A 16220-nucleotide genomic window follows, 5' to 3' on the forward strand; every position below is an offset into this window, starting at 1 on the left:
GTTTAATAAAATATTAAAATAACTTACAAACATGAATCACTATGTAATTATTTATATTTAATTAATAGAAATTAATTATAAACACAAATAGGATAACGATATTTGGTTCAAAGTTGGGAGGCCAAACTGTTGAAATTACCATGTTCACTGGGCAAGGTAGTTGCGGTCATTTTAGCAGTTCACCAAAATTTTGGCACCCCATCTCGAAGTGCACATCAATAATGTTTGTAAAACAAAAATTGAGTAAGATGATTTAGAGAAATAACTGAATTATTTTCAGATCTTCATTTTTTCATTTTCTTTAAACTTCAAGCTATTTAGATATAAACGAACAACTAATTTTGTGTGACAAGGGTAAAATCCAATAAAAGTCTTTTTTCTGATTTTCCCAAATTGAACCAATTACATCTGAGGTTAGAACAGGAGCTTGGTGGTGCGAGGATCAATGACAGTATACAGATCTATATTCTACAAAAGAGACTGAAAAGCTAAAGATAGATGATTTGAGTGGTAGGTAAATCGTAAATACACATACAAAAGAGTAAGTCTCAACATAATGATGCTAACGCATATACATGTACAGAAACATCAGACACAATGGACGCCTATACATGAAAAGGTTTCCTCGGGGTTGGTGCCCGGTTTTCCAGTGATTGCAATCTTTGTTTCAGATGGAAAACTTCAACCTGCAATTTGTTTCATCATGGTGCACATATATATATGTTCAGGATACTAACAAAATAATACTAATAATTTGGCCAGCACATCACAGGCAAGTTCTGAAATAACAGATATAACGGAATTGCCAGGCATATATACCTGTAGTTGGAATGCTCTTGCCCTTTCTCCTGCAAGTACTCCTCTAGTAGAATGCAACTCCTACAAAAATCAAGGATTAGATGAGCATTTGACGCTATCTGATGACCGATTCAAACTTGCTATAAATTGTACACATATCAGATTGTGCAACACCTTCTGCGTATCATCCAAAACTGCCTTGAGGAAAGCAACATCGTGCTCAAGTCGTACATTGTCAGAGTGGACCATATTTGACAGGTTGTTGGCCTCTTCCTGCGCCAGCTCAACTCCGGCCAATTTTTCTTTCAGCAATTCCATCTCCTTCATGCTGTCAGAGAGTTTTTTCTCCGTCTCTTGTCTGCTTTTGATAACAGAAGATAAGTTCCTCTCTGTAGCTTCACGGCTAGCCAACGCAGCTGCCAGCTGCCCTTCCAGAATTCCGTTCTTTTTAATTAAGGCGGACATTTTTGCTTCATACAGTTGATAGAAACTCGAAGGAGCTGACTGCCCTACAGACTTATCAGTTTCCAGTAACACAACTACATCATCACCATCAGGTGCAAGATCTACATTTACTTGTTTATCATGAGCACTCATAGTTTCAGACTCAAGTGCTGGTGTTTCTTCAGCATTGGCTTTGACTCCATTATTGTTAGTATGAATACCCATATCAAGCTGTTTTGTTCGCAGCTCCACTACCTGAAAAAAAATGGCATATCTTGCTCAATGACTTATAACTCTCCATTGGCCATCAAATAAAACCTGGAACGAGGTGGTTGAAAGACTGAGACTAGGTCTTTAACAACAGATAATTAGCTGTGTGCTGATGTTTGGTCTTAGGACGGATCATCATAAATGAAATCTTTTTTACTAAAATTAGTTTGTCCATCAGACATTTTGGTTTCTAAAGATGGATAACTGGGAAAAGTGACCCCTGCTGAAAATTCTAGGGAAACAGCTCCTACTGTCCCCTCAACAATCTAGAGAATATCCTAGTGTGTGAAATTCAAGGCATGCAGCCCAATTTAGTCAGCATTGAGCAATTACACGACAAAGAACATGCAGATTGAACTTCCATTCTCCTACATATACAATTGCTGAAAGTTAGATCTATTAAGGGATATCTAAAATTAGGATTCAATTAAAGTTGAAATGCCATATCCAGTGATAGGGAATTTTGCATTTCACCTGTATAGGACTTCCATCTTCCGAACTCTTTGCCATCTTCGGATTCATATTGTATTCGTCACTATGAAATTGCTTGCGGAGCAAGATATTACCAGAGGCAGGATTTGGATCTGCAAGCAAGGACTCAGACAAAGATCTCCTACCAGATCCATGATGCTCAATTGCAGATGCCAGATTCTGTTTTATAGCAGTGTCAACTGCATCAGGGAGGACACTATTACTTAGTTGTGACATGCGGTTATCAGAGACTGAAAGTAGTGAGCCTTTAATGGGAACTAGTCTCCTGCTCATTGATGATTCATTCTTTTCCATAACCAGCACCTCAACCTGCACCAAACAGGGAATTTTTTTTTTTTTTTGTAAAATGTAACATCAAGTATGAACTGATGCATTAACAAGAAACATTTGAGTTTTATTTTTTACCTGATTTGAAGGTTCCTTCTTGGATCCGCCAAATGCTAAAAGGAAATCCCTTTCCTTGTGTGGGACCAGAACAAGGCTAAAGCCCTGTGAAATAACATTTCAGCAAATTTGCAAAAGAATAGGGGAAACAATTATTGATATAGTGCAAGCAGAGTATCAATTAAGATTCTGAAATTGAGGGAAGAATTGTCTTATATAAACATAAATATGTTGAATAGTTGCTGTCAAAGTTCTACGGGATGTAAACATACAACATCTCCTCTACAACATACAGGTCAACAACAATCAGTCAATCACACCCATATCATCTGCTACGCAGTTATACAACTCTAAAGAATATGAAGATTTGACATTCAAGCACATTTGCACTAATAAATCATAATGCAGATAATCAGCAGTAGTTCCGTATTTCTCTCACACCCAACGACATGGGAAAATAAGTTTGTATTGTGTGATGTTGCTTAAAATTGCAGACATTAACATGTTTCCCTTCTCAAAACAACAACATATCTAGCATTAATCCTTCTAAGTAGGGTTGGCACTTCCCTGTTCAAAGTTAAATCACATTGTCCTGACAACTTGGCACTAGCCATCGCTCCCATCGTAAATGCCAGCAGATTCCCCATGTCTAATCCATACAAATATAAATTGAGTATGTTCAGAAAAAAGAGCATCACTTTGTCATGACCTGAGGAAGGTCATGACAATGTTGGCACTTCCCTGTTCAAAGTTAAATCACATTGTCCTGACAACTTGGCACTAGCCATCGCTCCCATCGTAAATGCCAGCAGATTCCCCATGTCCAATCCATACAAATATAAATTGAGTATGTTCAGGAAAAAGAGCATCACTTTGTCAGGACCTGAGGAAGGTCACTCCCCCAAGTAGGTCATACGGTACTTACACAAGCCAAGCCCCCATGGTAGTTAAGCCAGCCTAAACTTTGTGCGTCTTTAAAGAATAACCAAAAGAGAAAGTAACCAAGCGAGAGAGAGAGAGAGAGTGACGCAGCGTGTAGCGCGTCTGTGAAAAAACACACTAAAATAAATCCTTGAAAGAGCAAACTTCAATGGCCGAAACTTGACTTTTAAGAAAACGCAAAAACAAGACTGTTTTGCTAAGAACCCAAATAGGTTGCTGAAATTTGATTGAGAAAAACTTAATTACAAACTCTAAATCCTAAACATATTTATAGTATTTGACTAATCCAAATCCATCTACTATTTGTAAACAAAATCCAACTAAAATCCTAATAGAAATAAACCTTAAGTAAAAGTCAACTAGGATCCTAATAAAAACAAAACCCTAATCAAACATGAAGTAGAATCCTAAATTAAGTAGAAACATAAAGTAGAATCCTAAATCAAGTAGAATTCTAAAACTTAAGAAGTATTAAAATATTGTTCTGGCGTGGTCGGGTCGGCTTTGGACTGGGTCTTGATCGGTGACCGCATCATTCACCTCCACTTGAGAAAAAATTCGACCTCGAATTTTGATTCAGGTAGGACAAATCCACGTTCAGGTAAGTACAAAGAGAGATTAGCCACATTAAATGTTTGGAAATACCCATATGATTAGGCAAATCCACAACATAAGCATTATTATTGATCTTCTTTGTAATCTTGTAAGGATCATACTTCTTTTGCTTGAGCTTGTTCTGTTGTCTTGCTAGAATCCGTTCTTTCTTCAAGAATATCATGACTTCATCTCCAATCTCAAATACTTTGTACTTCCTATACTTGTCAGTTGTCGCCTTATACTTCTTATTTGTGCAACTTTTGCTTGACATCTTCCTGAACCGCTTGAACTTTTCTGGTAAGGGAACATGAGCAACGACATTCCTCCCCTTCTTAGCCATATCTACGTTGGCATGGGTCCAACCATCGCCGTGTTTGTTGTCCTCTGCCTCCATTGTATTATTACTGTTAGATTGAGGACGTTGAACATTCCATCTTGAACGCTTCTCTAATCTGGTAGATCTTATCACAAATCCCCCTTTCATCAGTTTTCTTGATTTTGACTCCTCAACAGCTTCCAAATTCATCTGTAGATTTTTCTTGCTTGCAGAAACATTCTTTTGCAACTGTTTCGATTTAAGGTTTATTTCATGACTACCAGCAGTCTCTCCATCACTTAAAATATTGATGCTTGAATCCTCATTTGGTCTAAGCACTTGATTAGCTATAGCAGCTGCTGCTAAAGTATTCTTAGTTTCAGAATCTAATTTCAGATCAATACCGAAAATAGTTACACTACCCGAGTTAACAATCATGGGAGATTCAACACCCCTTTCCACAGAGACCCCTGTGATCATCTTGCTTTTGCAATCGCAAAGGTGAATATGTTCTATTGCCTTCGATTCAACCATGCCAGAGCCTGAATAAACTGTAGAAGGATCTGCTACCATGGCCTCCATCTCCTTTATAGTCGCACATCGATCAAAAGAAACACCACCATCCTTGGATAGCAAAGCAATGCCTGACCCCTCGGGATTGGAAAATACCCTAGTATGAGTCAACAACTTTGGAGTTTCTGTCATATTAGCAGCATAAACCAGACTTGAGTTTGCAAACGTGGAGGTTGCTAGGACAACATAATGTTCGAGATCAAGCTCCAAACTCACCGAAAATCCATTCTTTAGTTTATACTCATCGTTTCCCCAATGGTTGTGTTGTTGTGCATTCCTCTTAACCCCTCTACCAAGATTATCCTCATCATCGCTATCATCCATCATTGGTCTTTTAGGATTGACGAGGACAGGATTAATGGTTGGTCTTCCCGGTTAACATAGCCGGCTTGATTCACACTATTAGTCCAGTTTCGATTATCCTAACTCGTTGTAAAACTCTCAATTGGTTGCGAATTCGCTCCAATTGTTGCTGCATTGTACGAGTTATTTCCCGTTGTTCTTCAATTGCTCTCCAAACCGTAGGCAGCCCCCAATCACCGTCATGAGGTTGGTTGCTACTGTTACTTTCAAGATTGGTTGATGAACCGCTCTGATACCACCTGACGCAGCGTGTAGTGCGTGTGAAAAAACACACCAAAATAAACCTTTGAAAGAGCAAACTTCAATGGCCGAAACTTGACTTTTAAGAAGACACAAAAACAAGACTGTTTTGCTAAGAACCCAAATAGGTTGCTGAAATTTGATTCAGAAAAACTTAATTACAAACTCTAGATCCTAGGCATATTTATAGTATTTGACTAATCCAAATCCATTTACCATTTGTAAACAAAATCCAACTAAAATCCTAATAGAAATAAACCCCAAGTAAAAGTCAACTAGAATCCTAATAAAAATAAAACCCTAATCAAACATGAAGTAGAATCCTAAATCAAGTAAAATTCTAAAACTTATGAAGTATTAAAATATTATTCCGGCGTGGTCGGGTCGGCTTTGGGCTAGGTCTTGATCGGTGACCGCATCAGAGAGAGAAGAGGGGGGGGGGGGGGGGAACGATCATTCTATTATCTTAGAGAACACTTTAAACTCTAGAGAATGATTAATGGGGGGAAGGAAGGCATATATAGCCATCCAACTCCTTAACCGAAGGCTAGAATCTAATCAATCCGACAGCTCCTTTCATATACCAAGAAAATTTTAGAGAATTCTAGAATGTGTGCATGCAGCTGACTCATGCTGCCTGTATGGATTTTAGCTGCTGTATTTTAGTGTCTGATAACTTGCTCCCTTAGATGAGAACAGAAATCAAATAGGCAACATCACATTAATGAAAATTAGTGTTAAATAAATGAAAAATGATGCACAAACCATTGCATAATGGATTTATCTATAGGCTAAGATGAGGATAACAAAATATTATGAACAATTACCCCCCCAACCCCTGGGGCACCCAACACAAAAAAAGGGGGGAAAAAAACAGACATGCAATAGATCAGAACTTGAAAAGTATCCACAAATGACTTGGGTATATGGCTAACTATACTTGCTATTACCCATGCACGTGTGAGCAATTTGTCATGGGAATAAGACAGGAAGCTGCTTAGAGAAGCAAAGGAAAATATAAATATATGATGATCAAAAAATACTTTAGTTAAATAACAGAAATATATTGCCTACAGCACTGTTGAATATTGTTAAATAAGAATTGAAACTCAATCATGCAAATAATGCAAATCAATAGCCTAAATCAGTAGCCTTAGATTTAACATTACGGGGATTTATATTTTTGTCATTTCCTAATGAATGGCAAAGACAAACAGGTCCTTGTCAGTGATGTAAATAAGAAAGTCTATACACTTTGTTGTAAAGATGAATTTGGCCTCTTAACAAGCAACAAAATCAACAAACTGCACCTTGTTGGTGGTGACAGATGATGGAGGTGATGCAACAGCAACAGACCACTCATGCTTTAAAACATCAAATATCAGAGTTTCAGCATGCCCTGAAAAGCATGGAAAATACAGTACAATGAGAAGTCAGTAGTCACTCCTGAGAGCAAATAGAAGTGTGGAACTTATATTAGAAGAAAGGCCAGTCCATGATTCATTAGCCTACAAAATTGTTCTCACGATTCCCTATATGTCTAAATAAAGATTAAACGATAGAGAAGAGAGCCCCCAATCCATCCAAACAAACTATACCACCAATATTGGAACCATGCCATTCCAGATTTAGCACCAAAAACTACTAACTTCAGTCAATTTAAAAATGGGATTGATTTACCAAATTTTAATAATAAAAAATGTTTGTCACTATTGACTATAGCTTTTCCCTTGAATAAAGTTCACTGAGAAAATAAGAGTTTGTAAGTTACTAGTTTTCTTCAATGATGGGCCCTTTAAAAGTGGAATTGATATATAAAAAGAGGCCCGGGGGGGGGGGGGGGGGGGGGGGGGGGGAGATGTTGGTGAACATCTTGAGAGCAAAGCTTTGGTAACAACGCTAAGGTTGCTCCTTTGTGATTTCCATTCCTAGGTTTGAGTTGTGGAAACAATCTCTTTGCAAAGTAAGGTTAAGGTTGTGCACAAAAGTGATCCTCTCCTGACCCTTGTGAAGTAAGGAGCCTAATGTACTAGGGATGAAAATTTTCCTCTCACCCTCCCCTTGTTCTAGTTTAAAAAGGGGTCAAATTAAGAATGTTGGGCAATGGCGAGATTCCTTGTCACGGTTGAGTTGTGGAAGAAATAGATATATATTTGATTGTGTTCTCAGATTGTGAGACATAGTGACATACGTCTTTTCCTGCTACCACCCCCAGCAATATACCATTTAGTTCCACACAAAACTCCACAGCAGCCAGCTCTTGGTGATGGATGGAAACCTCGATTCTTAATTCTTGACCATTCCATCTGAAGAGAACATCCATATTCATGCATCAGAACACTGCAGCTAAGATACAATTTTGTATTACTACATAAATAAACGTTGGTCACATAGTGTTGTACAAATTACAATACTTCAAAAGCAAAACATACTGTCTCAAAGTCGAGTGAGTATAAGTCATTCAAAGTCCTGGACTTTGATACTCCCCCAAAAATTAGAAGCGTTTTATCATCGTAAAGAGCTCCCACATGGTTAGATCTTGGTGATGGTCCTGGTCCTCTGCACACATGCATGGTGCACCAGGGCACCCTGTTAATAGCTTCTGAATTCAATGTGATACAGAACTCATAAACAATAAAATTGTTCATTTATATTATCTGGGCAATGGTTTGAAAAATCAAGTGTTTAAAAAAATTAATTGGCGAATTTTGAAATGATATCCAGAGACTACTCACGTGCAATGAAGAGGGAGCCAAGTCAAAGACTTTAGATCAAACATATGTAAATCATTGAGTTTCCTCCTTTTAGCACCCTCGCCTCCAAAAAGGATCAAAACAGAGCTTGCCCTGACTACGGTATGACCACTGCGAGCAACCTGCAATGTACGTCATCTTGGTTTAAACTAGGTTAAATCAAAATTCTGGTTTCTGAAGGTGCACAAAGTACAATAAAATAACCTGACGTTAGAATCTTCAGAAGAGGAAACATATTAACAATTTTTCTTTCCCAGCATTAAGAAATGAGTAAACTAGGTTAATGAAAGCAAAAAGTAAGAGAAAGAAGTCATATTATATGACAAAGGGGAGAAATCATATTATGATGAGCATGAGCTCCAAACCAATTTCTAATCCAATAGGCAGAAATTGCTCACATCACATGTGACTTAAAATATTGTTTCATTTAAAAGAATTCTAAGGCCATCAAGACACAAAGGATTTCCTTTTAAGGATTTCCCTAAACCCTAAACCTTAAAATCACCCTTCCCCATCTCAGGAGATAATTTCACATTTAATGTCTCAGGAACCCAATGACAAGAAGTTGCTCGTATTTTGAAATCCTTGTTAAACCAAAAAGAGTACCGGAATATCTCCCTTTGCTTCCATAAGTGACCAGCACTGAGATTCTGTGTCAAATGCCCAAACTGCCAAAAGCAAAGTTTGAAAAATTTAGGTTGTGTAAGAGAGCAATAGAAGAAGTAAAACAACTATAAACATGATTATCAAATAGAACTGCAACCTGAAATTTTGTCGCTTGCTGGGTCAGTTTTCCCTCCAACAAGGAGCACCTTTTTCCCCCAAGAAACCTGGAGCACAGGCAACAAATATAATTTCCAGCATGTCTATAGAATGGAGTTCCCATTCACCATAACTAAAACGTAAAACAACATATCACTAGGCTTAGCTTAACAAACAATGATTTTGAGATAAGTAACATGGGAATGGGGGATGTTCCAATATCCTATATTACATTCTGGTTCTAACAATTAAACAAAATGACATTAGAATTCATAAAAGGTGCATCATCAAGTGTTCCCTTACATTCAAGAAGAAATTTAAATAAGCATACACATAATTATTTAGTTGATCCAAATGCAATTAGATGTATGAAAACTGAAAGTATTCTTCATTACTTCATACATACAAAATACAAGTCCTCTTATAGAGATGAGAAATGTACAACATAGGAAAGATTACAAAAGCTAAACAATGGGAAAGATTTGACCATACACAAAGAGGAAGTTTCCTAAACACTATAGGAAAGTTTCCCAAACACTGATTTAGAAATTTTCAAAAAACTGAAGATATGATTGGCTTCTAAACTAAAGATAGTTTGACTAACAACTCCCTTTGAGATGCCAGCTAAAGTTTCCTTATTTCTTTTCCGGGAACCAACAAGATGGAATCCCAATAAGTAGTAAGAGCAAACTTAGTAATTTAGCATTCAAGTTTTAAGCACTCCCAACTATCATTGAAGTCCTCTCAACTTTCAAATGATTAAAGATCACATTCAACAGCTCACAGCTCTTTTGTGCTTACGTGACCCTTTTTCCAAACAATCTCACCACTCTAGGTTTAAGCAATTAAAGATCCTACTCAAGAGAAGATGGCACTTGCATAAAATAACTATCCATTTCGTTGCACACCTTTTTTCTTATTTTTTTCCTTTCAATACCATCTTCAATTGCCAAAATTAGGGGTATGAACATTATAAAATACAATTCATAAAAATATAAAATTAAAAAATCTATGCGTTTTAACTTGTAAATTATAATCAACTTGATTGTAATAACAGATTTCAAATCTTTATGGTTGAAATTTTTTCTAAATTATATAACTTTTAATGGTATATTTAGATTTTTCGCTACTTGAAAATCTGACCACAGGACTCCTAGGCTACATATAGATGCATTTTGTGCCAGAAAATGGGAGTTTCAATTCATAAATACACTGGCCATGGCAACTTGGTATCTTTCATTGCCATCTTGTAATGTCCCTGCCTGCATGTAATTCTTGTATATCAACGCTATATGGACCATAAATTTTTCTTAGGAGAAGAGTCAATAAACACACAACCAATTCCAGCACCAAGGATTAATAATCTTATTGTTAGAACCAAACTTATAATTTCTTGCAAATCAGTTTAGCCAACATCCTTATCTGAAGACTTGACTGAATATCTATACTCCTAAGTTAGGCGGACAAACTCTAATTCAGCATATCAGTTCCAGTTTCAGACAAGCATTGTGCAGAAAAATATAAAACAGAGTTATGATTCAAAGTCACACCAAACAATGACCCTTGCATGCAGGAATCTTCAGTGGTAGGCTCCTTGGCGAAAGGTAAAGCTTTGATGAAGCTGTGGTCCATGAGAATCCGTCAAAGTTCAGCACCTGCAAAGAGAAATAAAAAAAAAGAAAAATAAAGTTAGAATATGGAGGCCACATTATTTCAACATATAGATTCATGCAGCATAATACGCTATTTTGATGCTATAAGCTAGGATTCTCATCTTCAAAACAATGCTTGCACATGATTGCTACCAAGAGTAGCAAAGAAACTAAAACAACTAGTATTCCTAGGAATTAACATTATTATATTCAAAGAACTACCTGCACATCTTCTAAGAGTCCATTTGCAGATTCACCACCAACTATGACCATCTTGTTTCCAGTTACAGCTGCTGCATGCTATTTAAGGAAATAGTAAAGCTTCTTTTGATAAACCCTGATCCTATTAAATGTAACAACTCATAAAATCCCACACAGCACTGAAAGTGAATAATGATTTACATTAAAGCGAGGCGTAGGCTTGTCCCCAGAAATTGACAGCACCATCCAGTTCTCAGCGTTTCCAGAAGTGCAGTGGTTAAGCTCCGGTGCAGCAGATGGACATTGACCATTGAGTTTATCAGCATTACTGACTGAAGGAGCAGCATCACCCTGTAATATATGAGGCATTTAACATGCATAGTTAAAGATACAGCACCATAATGCAAGTGGTTTGGAATCATTACGTTGGAAGTGCTGCTGCGTCTTGGATGTCTTATTGGACTTCTAGTTCCCTGGGCAGTGTCTGAAAGCTGAACCTTCAATCTGTGGCAAGACAAATTTCATCATAAAAGTGGCATTTGAAATAACTTATAATTTGCAGTCTCATCTGCCAACCAGAAATCCAAAGACTTATTCAATAATCTAGTTTCTCAATCAGGTCAAAAATCTAGTTTCTCAATCAGGTCAAAAATCTATAATTTCTTATGCAATTATCGATTAAGAATGTATAATCTCTTCCACAAGCAGAATTCCTGCAAAGCAAAAATGAAGCACATCCCAATAGGAAACTTTAAGGGGGGAGGGGGCAGTTAAGCCAATAATCATAAATGCCACCACAATCATAATTTCATTACTGCCTACACACTTCCAGCACACCCACTCTTATCAGTTCTTTCCAACCGTTCCCACATCACTGCAGCAACTGCCAAACCATGCTTTGGTAAGGTAAAACAAACCCTTAATAAGGTGCTGCCAATCAATGAATTATGAATAGTTGAATACTCCTCTAGGCCGCTAATGCCCAGGTCTCAATTTACGTTCCAACGTTATGTGTATATCCACAAGTAAACCCTTGAACTCTGACCTATGGAAACCAACCATACCGTAAAAGTATCAAGTTCCCCAAAAAAAACTACTAGAACATATGGGGTTGTTCCTCTGAGAAACAGAATTTTAAGAAAAATCTAAACAGAATAGGACACAAGGGGAACAGTGGCAATGTCAAAGTTCATGAGAAGTGAAGAATGTCCTATTCCAACTAATTTAACTGGGTCAAAATTCGTAGAGTTTCTAATTCTTCAACTCCGTAGTATACAAAATTCCAAATTCCATACCTTTGTATATACGTAGATGTGTGTTAACATATGTCCGTGTTCATGTGTAGGAATATTTACCTCCCAAGCTTCATCCGTCTCCGAGAGAATCCAAACATATTCTTCCAAACAAAGCTTCCTCAGCTCAAAGCCTCTATAGCATTCACAAGAGTGAGTCACACTCACACATCAAACAAGGAAGAAATGCAGCTACAATGTCCTCAACAAAAGAGCCTAAAAAACTCTCCCCCTCTCTCTGAAAGTCCCGAAGAAGACCAAATACACATTATCATTACCTACGAAGCGAAATCTGAAAGCAACAGTTAGGGTTTCACCGCAGCAAAATGCATTGAAGTGTCAAAGCAATCCATCTATCCAAGAACAACAAGACGCCTCCACTGCGAAATCGAAAGCGACGCAGAACACTTGACAATTACACTCCAAACCTGTACGAATGCGTAAACGATAATTACCGTGAAAGCGAGCAGTAGTTTTCATAGAAGGTGCGCACAGTAACAGTGGGGGGTGCGCACGATAGGCCCTTTGTCGGTTTCTTGTTGCTGTCCGGGTCACATGGCGTACGTAGCTGACAGCGAGGCCAGGGAGGGTCTAAGGTGCGCCGTGGAGCGGGGTGCGCACCGTCTGCTTTGGCAGTGAGGAGATGACCGTTGGTGATTCGTTCGAGATTGGGAGGCATTTATTGCGCGCGGCAAAGGTGGGCCGGCAGATGGGCCCGCTTTTTCCTTGGGACTTGATGTGGCCAGCCAGAGTCTCTCCCTCTCTCTCTCTCTCACTCACTCACGTGTGAAACTCAAAATAAAAAAATGGCCTCTTGATTCGGCCCATTTGCAGACGGTTTTTAGCCCAATAGGCCCAATATCAATGGCTGCTCCGATTTCAGTTTCTGAAGCGTTGGGAGACCACTCAATGCGTGCGTAATTCATCTGGGCTGGGTTTGGGCCTGGTTGAGCTAATGGGTCTTCTAATAGAGTCCATTATTAAGAACAATAAAAAATTAACTTAGAAAAGAAAAAAGTTGGCTTTTAGAAAATGATAATAATATATCCCTAAAATAATGCCCTTTTTCTTTTAACTTTTTGAGCCTTTTTATATTTTTTTAATCCATCCAAAATATTTGCCCTTTTAAGCCGAAAGGCAGTGCCAATAGACCCTTTAAGTCTAATTAATTTTGTATGGCCTCCACTTGGGCCCAAAAGAAGAATTATTAATATTTGATCATGTAAAGGTGGTTGGTTGCTTTCTCACTTAAACAAATTTTAGAACTTGTTACTCTTTCGATTGATTTGCCATTGATTTAGTTAATTAATCTTTGTTTTTGGTTGCTTCAGTTAATGTATTCTTTATTAATTTTATGAACTGCTGCCACAGCTTTCAATTTTTTGCAATTATTGCATTTTCATGGTAATACTTTTATTTAAAAAAATATCGTACGTATTTTTCTTTTCTCTATGAACAGTCTGGAACACTAAAATGATGATCTACTGATGGTAATGTACCATATGCACACGTACGTACGGGCAGTGAAGGGTTACTCTTTAAATTAAAACCATTAATTAATTAATTTATTAAACAACTGAAGTACTTCTAGCTCGGGCTTATGTACTATATATGTGCGATCTAGTTGACTACTTATGAGCCGCCATTACTTTATATTTAGCTTTTGCATGAAGCTTGATAGAATCCATGCAACATTTTTCTTTTTCTTTTTCTCTTTTCTATTAATAAAGGAGGAGGAGTTCGATCATATATATGCTCTTTGAATATATAATTCCGACATTGATCGATGTCTTTAGGGTGCGTGCGCTGCCATTGAGTCAAGATTTCCGCATTTTCTTTTGCTGCAGTGCAGTATCCATCGATCGATCAATTTGGTCTTATGAGCTTTTAGTTCTCTCATGAACAAATTAGATTAAATTTGAAGGATATATCTATTCGGAGAGCTTTTAATGTGCTAATTAAGTTGTTGATTCATGAACAGGAATATAAACCCTAGACGATGATTTCTGACTGAGAAATTAACAAGAAACAAAGAGTGTATAATATTATAAACTCATCTTTTTATTAGGAAAAAACGAAACCCGCGCGAGGAGATGACACACGTTACAGAAAAAGACTCGATATTGGCGACATAAATATATAGTTATTTAGGTAGGGTTATTAACGACACTAAGACGTACAGTCATGCATGCAAGCCCTATAAGATACTAAACTCAAACCCTAATGTCAAATGCATGCCAAGCAGCTACTTAAAGTAGATGTTTATTATTCGGATAACATGCATAGTCGGTACGTACGTAAGATCAAACCCATAAAGCTCCAGCCTGTTTAAGCATCGGTTTCAAGTCCCGCTTAAGATGAAGACTGTTAACCTCACTAAGTCCCCCCACGAACTCGCCCCCGATGAACACAGTGGGCACGGTAGGGTTGCAGCCAAACCGCGATAGAGCCTGCTCGATCTCCCGGCCACGTGGTATCTCATCGAGCTCGTGAACAGACGCGTTCACGCCCATATCGCAGAAGAAGGTCTTGATGGTGTGGCAGAGGCAGCAAGTGGTTTTGCTGAACACCACCACCGGCCTCTCAGCCACCATGCTCCTGATCCTGTCCATATATATATATATCGTTATAAAATCGACTGCTGAAGTGAGAATGGAAGTTTGAAACAAGGGAAGGGATGAAAATGGAGCAAATTTGAGATTTGAGATTTGAGCTTTGAGCTTTGAGCTTAGTGGAATGTGAGAAGACTTGGTTTTGCTGTGGAGAGGATGAGCTGGTGTGGGTGCACTTATATAGGGTGTGGTGGATTGTTCATGAAGCGACTTTTCAAGAGCAAAAATAAAGGTGGGGGTAAAAAGAAAAAATTCCATTAGATATTTTTTGTTCTTCTTCCTGATTTGAAGTTACCACTTTGATCATTATTTGATAGCGATCAATGCAGTGTTGCACACAGAATTAAAGTTGCAGGAATCTTTGGCATACGGAAATCGCGACGTGTCCGATGGTACGGCTTCATGTGGAAAAGTTACAATCACGTTTCGCTGCTTCTTCTTCTTCTTCCTTCGTCTTCTTTTCTCCTTCTGCTTTTTACGAAATTCCACGTACGATTTCCCTTAACATTAAACCATTTTCATAAAATGTCGGATTGGATCCATCTCCAAGTCATCTACTCTAAGAAAAGAAAATTAGGGTTTATATGTGTGAAAAATAAGAAAATAATAACATCAAAAAATTTTGGGTATATAAAAAATAAACAGATCGATAATATACAGATATAGATAACAAATTGCAAGGCATGGTGGAGTTGATCAGCTCATTGTTTTGCTTACTGGGAACCTTCGGATGTATCTTTCCCTCTAGGGGCCGGGCTGGGGGGGCATCTTGCTGAGTTGGAGAAAGGAGATGGATTTATCCAATTGGGACCTCCTTTTTTCTGCAACAAGATTCGCATCCTATTCACATTGAAAATGGGAAACCCAAAAAGGATATATATAACCGATGATCGGAATAATGTGGATAAAATTTTTCTTGATTTTGATAACACATAAACGCATGCTAATACTGTTTGATCAGGAGAATAATATGATTTTCGATCCCATCTTTTCCTTGGGTTTCCTGTAAAGAAGAAAAAAGAGGAATTAAGAAAGCAAAGAACAATTTGATACATTATTCATGTGGAATAATTGGCACAACATATATATTATCCCAAGTCTTATCCATAATGATTATGGATCTACACCTGCTCAATCACAATTCATCATGCAAATGGTTGAAGTTGTTCTTAAGCACAGTTTTAAAAGTAAATGAGTCGTCTGTATTATTTTATGAGTTTTTGACTGTTCATATAACTCTAATTGAAGATAATCACTCTAAAACATGTCAACTAACCCTACACGCATCCTAATTATAATCCAAGCTGCATTCTACTTTGTGTAACAATTTGATACATTATTTAATACCAAAAAAATTAAATATATATATATGGTTCAATCAAAAACCCTATATAGCCCATGCAAACATGATCAACCGTACATGGAAAGGACACCTATCCTTACAAGGTAGCATTATCTTCTCCACTTTATGCTAAGTACATTTTTGATTTACTACCAAAACAAATCATTCTGATAAGATTGACGTTGAT

At 37.6% G+C, this 16220-nt stretch overlaps 2 protein-coding genes across 3 annotated transcripts; both read right to left on the reverse strand.

The window, feature by feature from the left end:
• Positions 1-477: 477 nt before the first annotated feature.
• Positions 478-12729, reverse strand: LOC127799399 (acyl-CoA-binding domain-containing protein 4). Of its 2 annotated transcripts, XM_052333400.1 has the most exons (18): positions 12595-12721; positions 12358-12507; positions 12143-12215; positions 11213-11291; positions 10989-11138; positions 10809-10886; positions 10485-10589; positions 8936-9002; positions 8779-8840; positions 8155-8294; positions 7852-7978; positions 7611-7725; positions 6730-6818; positions 2410-2493; positions 1987-2313; positions 973-1497; positions 820-879; positions 478-686 (listed from the first exon to the last, which is right to left on the reverse strand). In XM_052333400.1, exons 3-18 carry the CDS (start codon positions 12178-12180, stop codon positions 606-608), a joined length of 2127 nt encoding a protein of 708 aa, XP_052189360.1. In that variant the 5' UTR covers positions 12181-12215; positions 12358-12507; positions 12595-12721; the 3' UTR covers positions 478-605. The 2 variants fall into 2 exon arrangements, with proteins under 2 accessions (XP_052189360.1, XP_052189359.1); XM_052333399.1 differs by having other exon boundaries at positions 12358-12729.
• A 1368-nt stretch (positions 12730-14097) lies between these two features.
• Positions 14098-14846, reverse strand: LOC127800171 (monothiol glutaredoxin-S2). The gene has a single exon (XM_052334627.1). It carries the CDS (start codon positions 14689-14691, stop codon positions 14383-14385), a length of 309 nt encoding a protein of 102 aa, XP_052190587.1. The 5' UTR covers positions 14692-14846; the 3' UTR covers positions 14098-14382.
• Between the last annotated feature and the right edge of the window lie 1374 nt (positions 14847-16220).

The sequence above is a fragment of the Diospyros lotus genome, chromosome 4 (assembly GCF_014633365.1).
Source record: "Diospyros lotus cultivar Yz01 chromosome 4, ASM1463336v1, whole genome shotgun sequence".
Lineage (NCBI taxonomy): Eukaryota > Viridiplantae > Streptophyta > Magnoliopsida > Ericales > Ebenaceae > Diospyros > Diospyros lotus.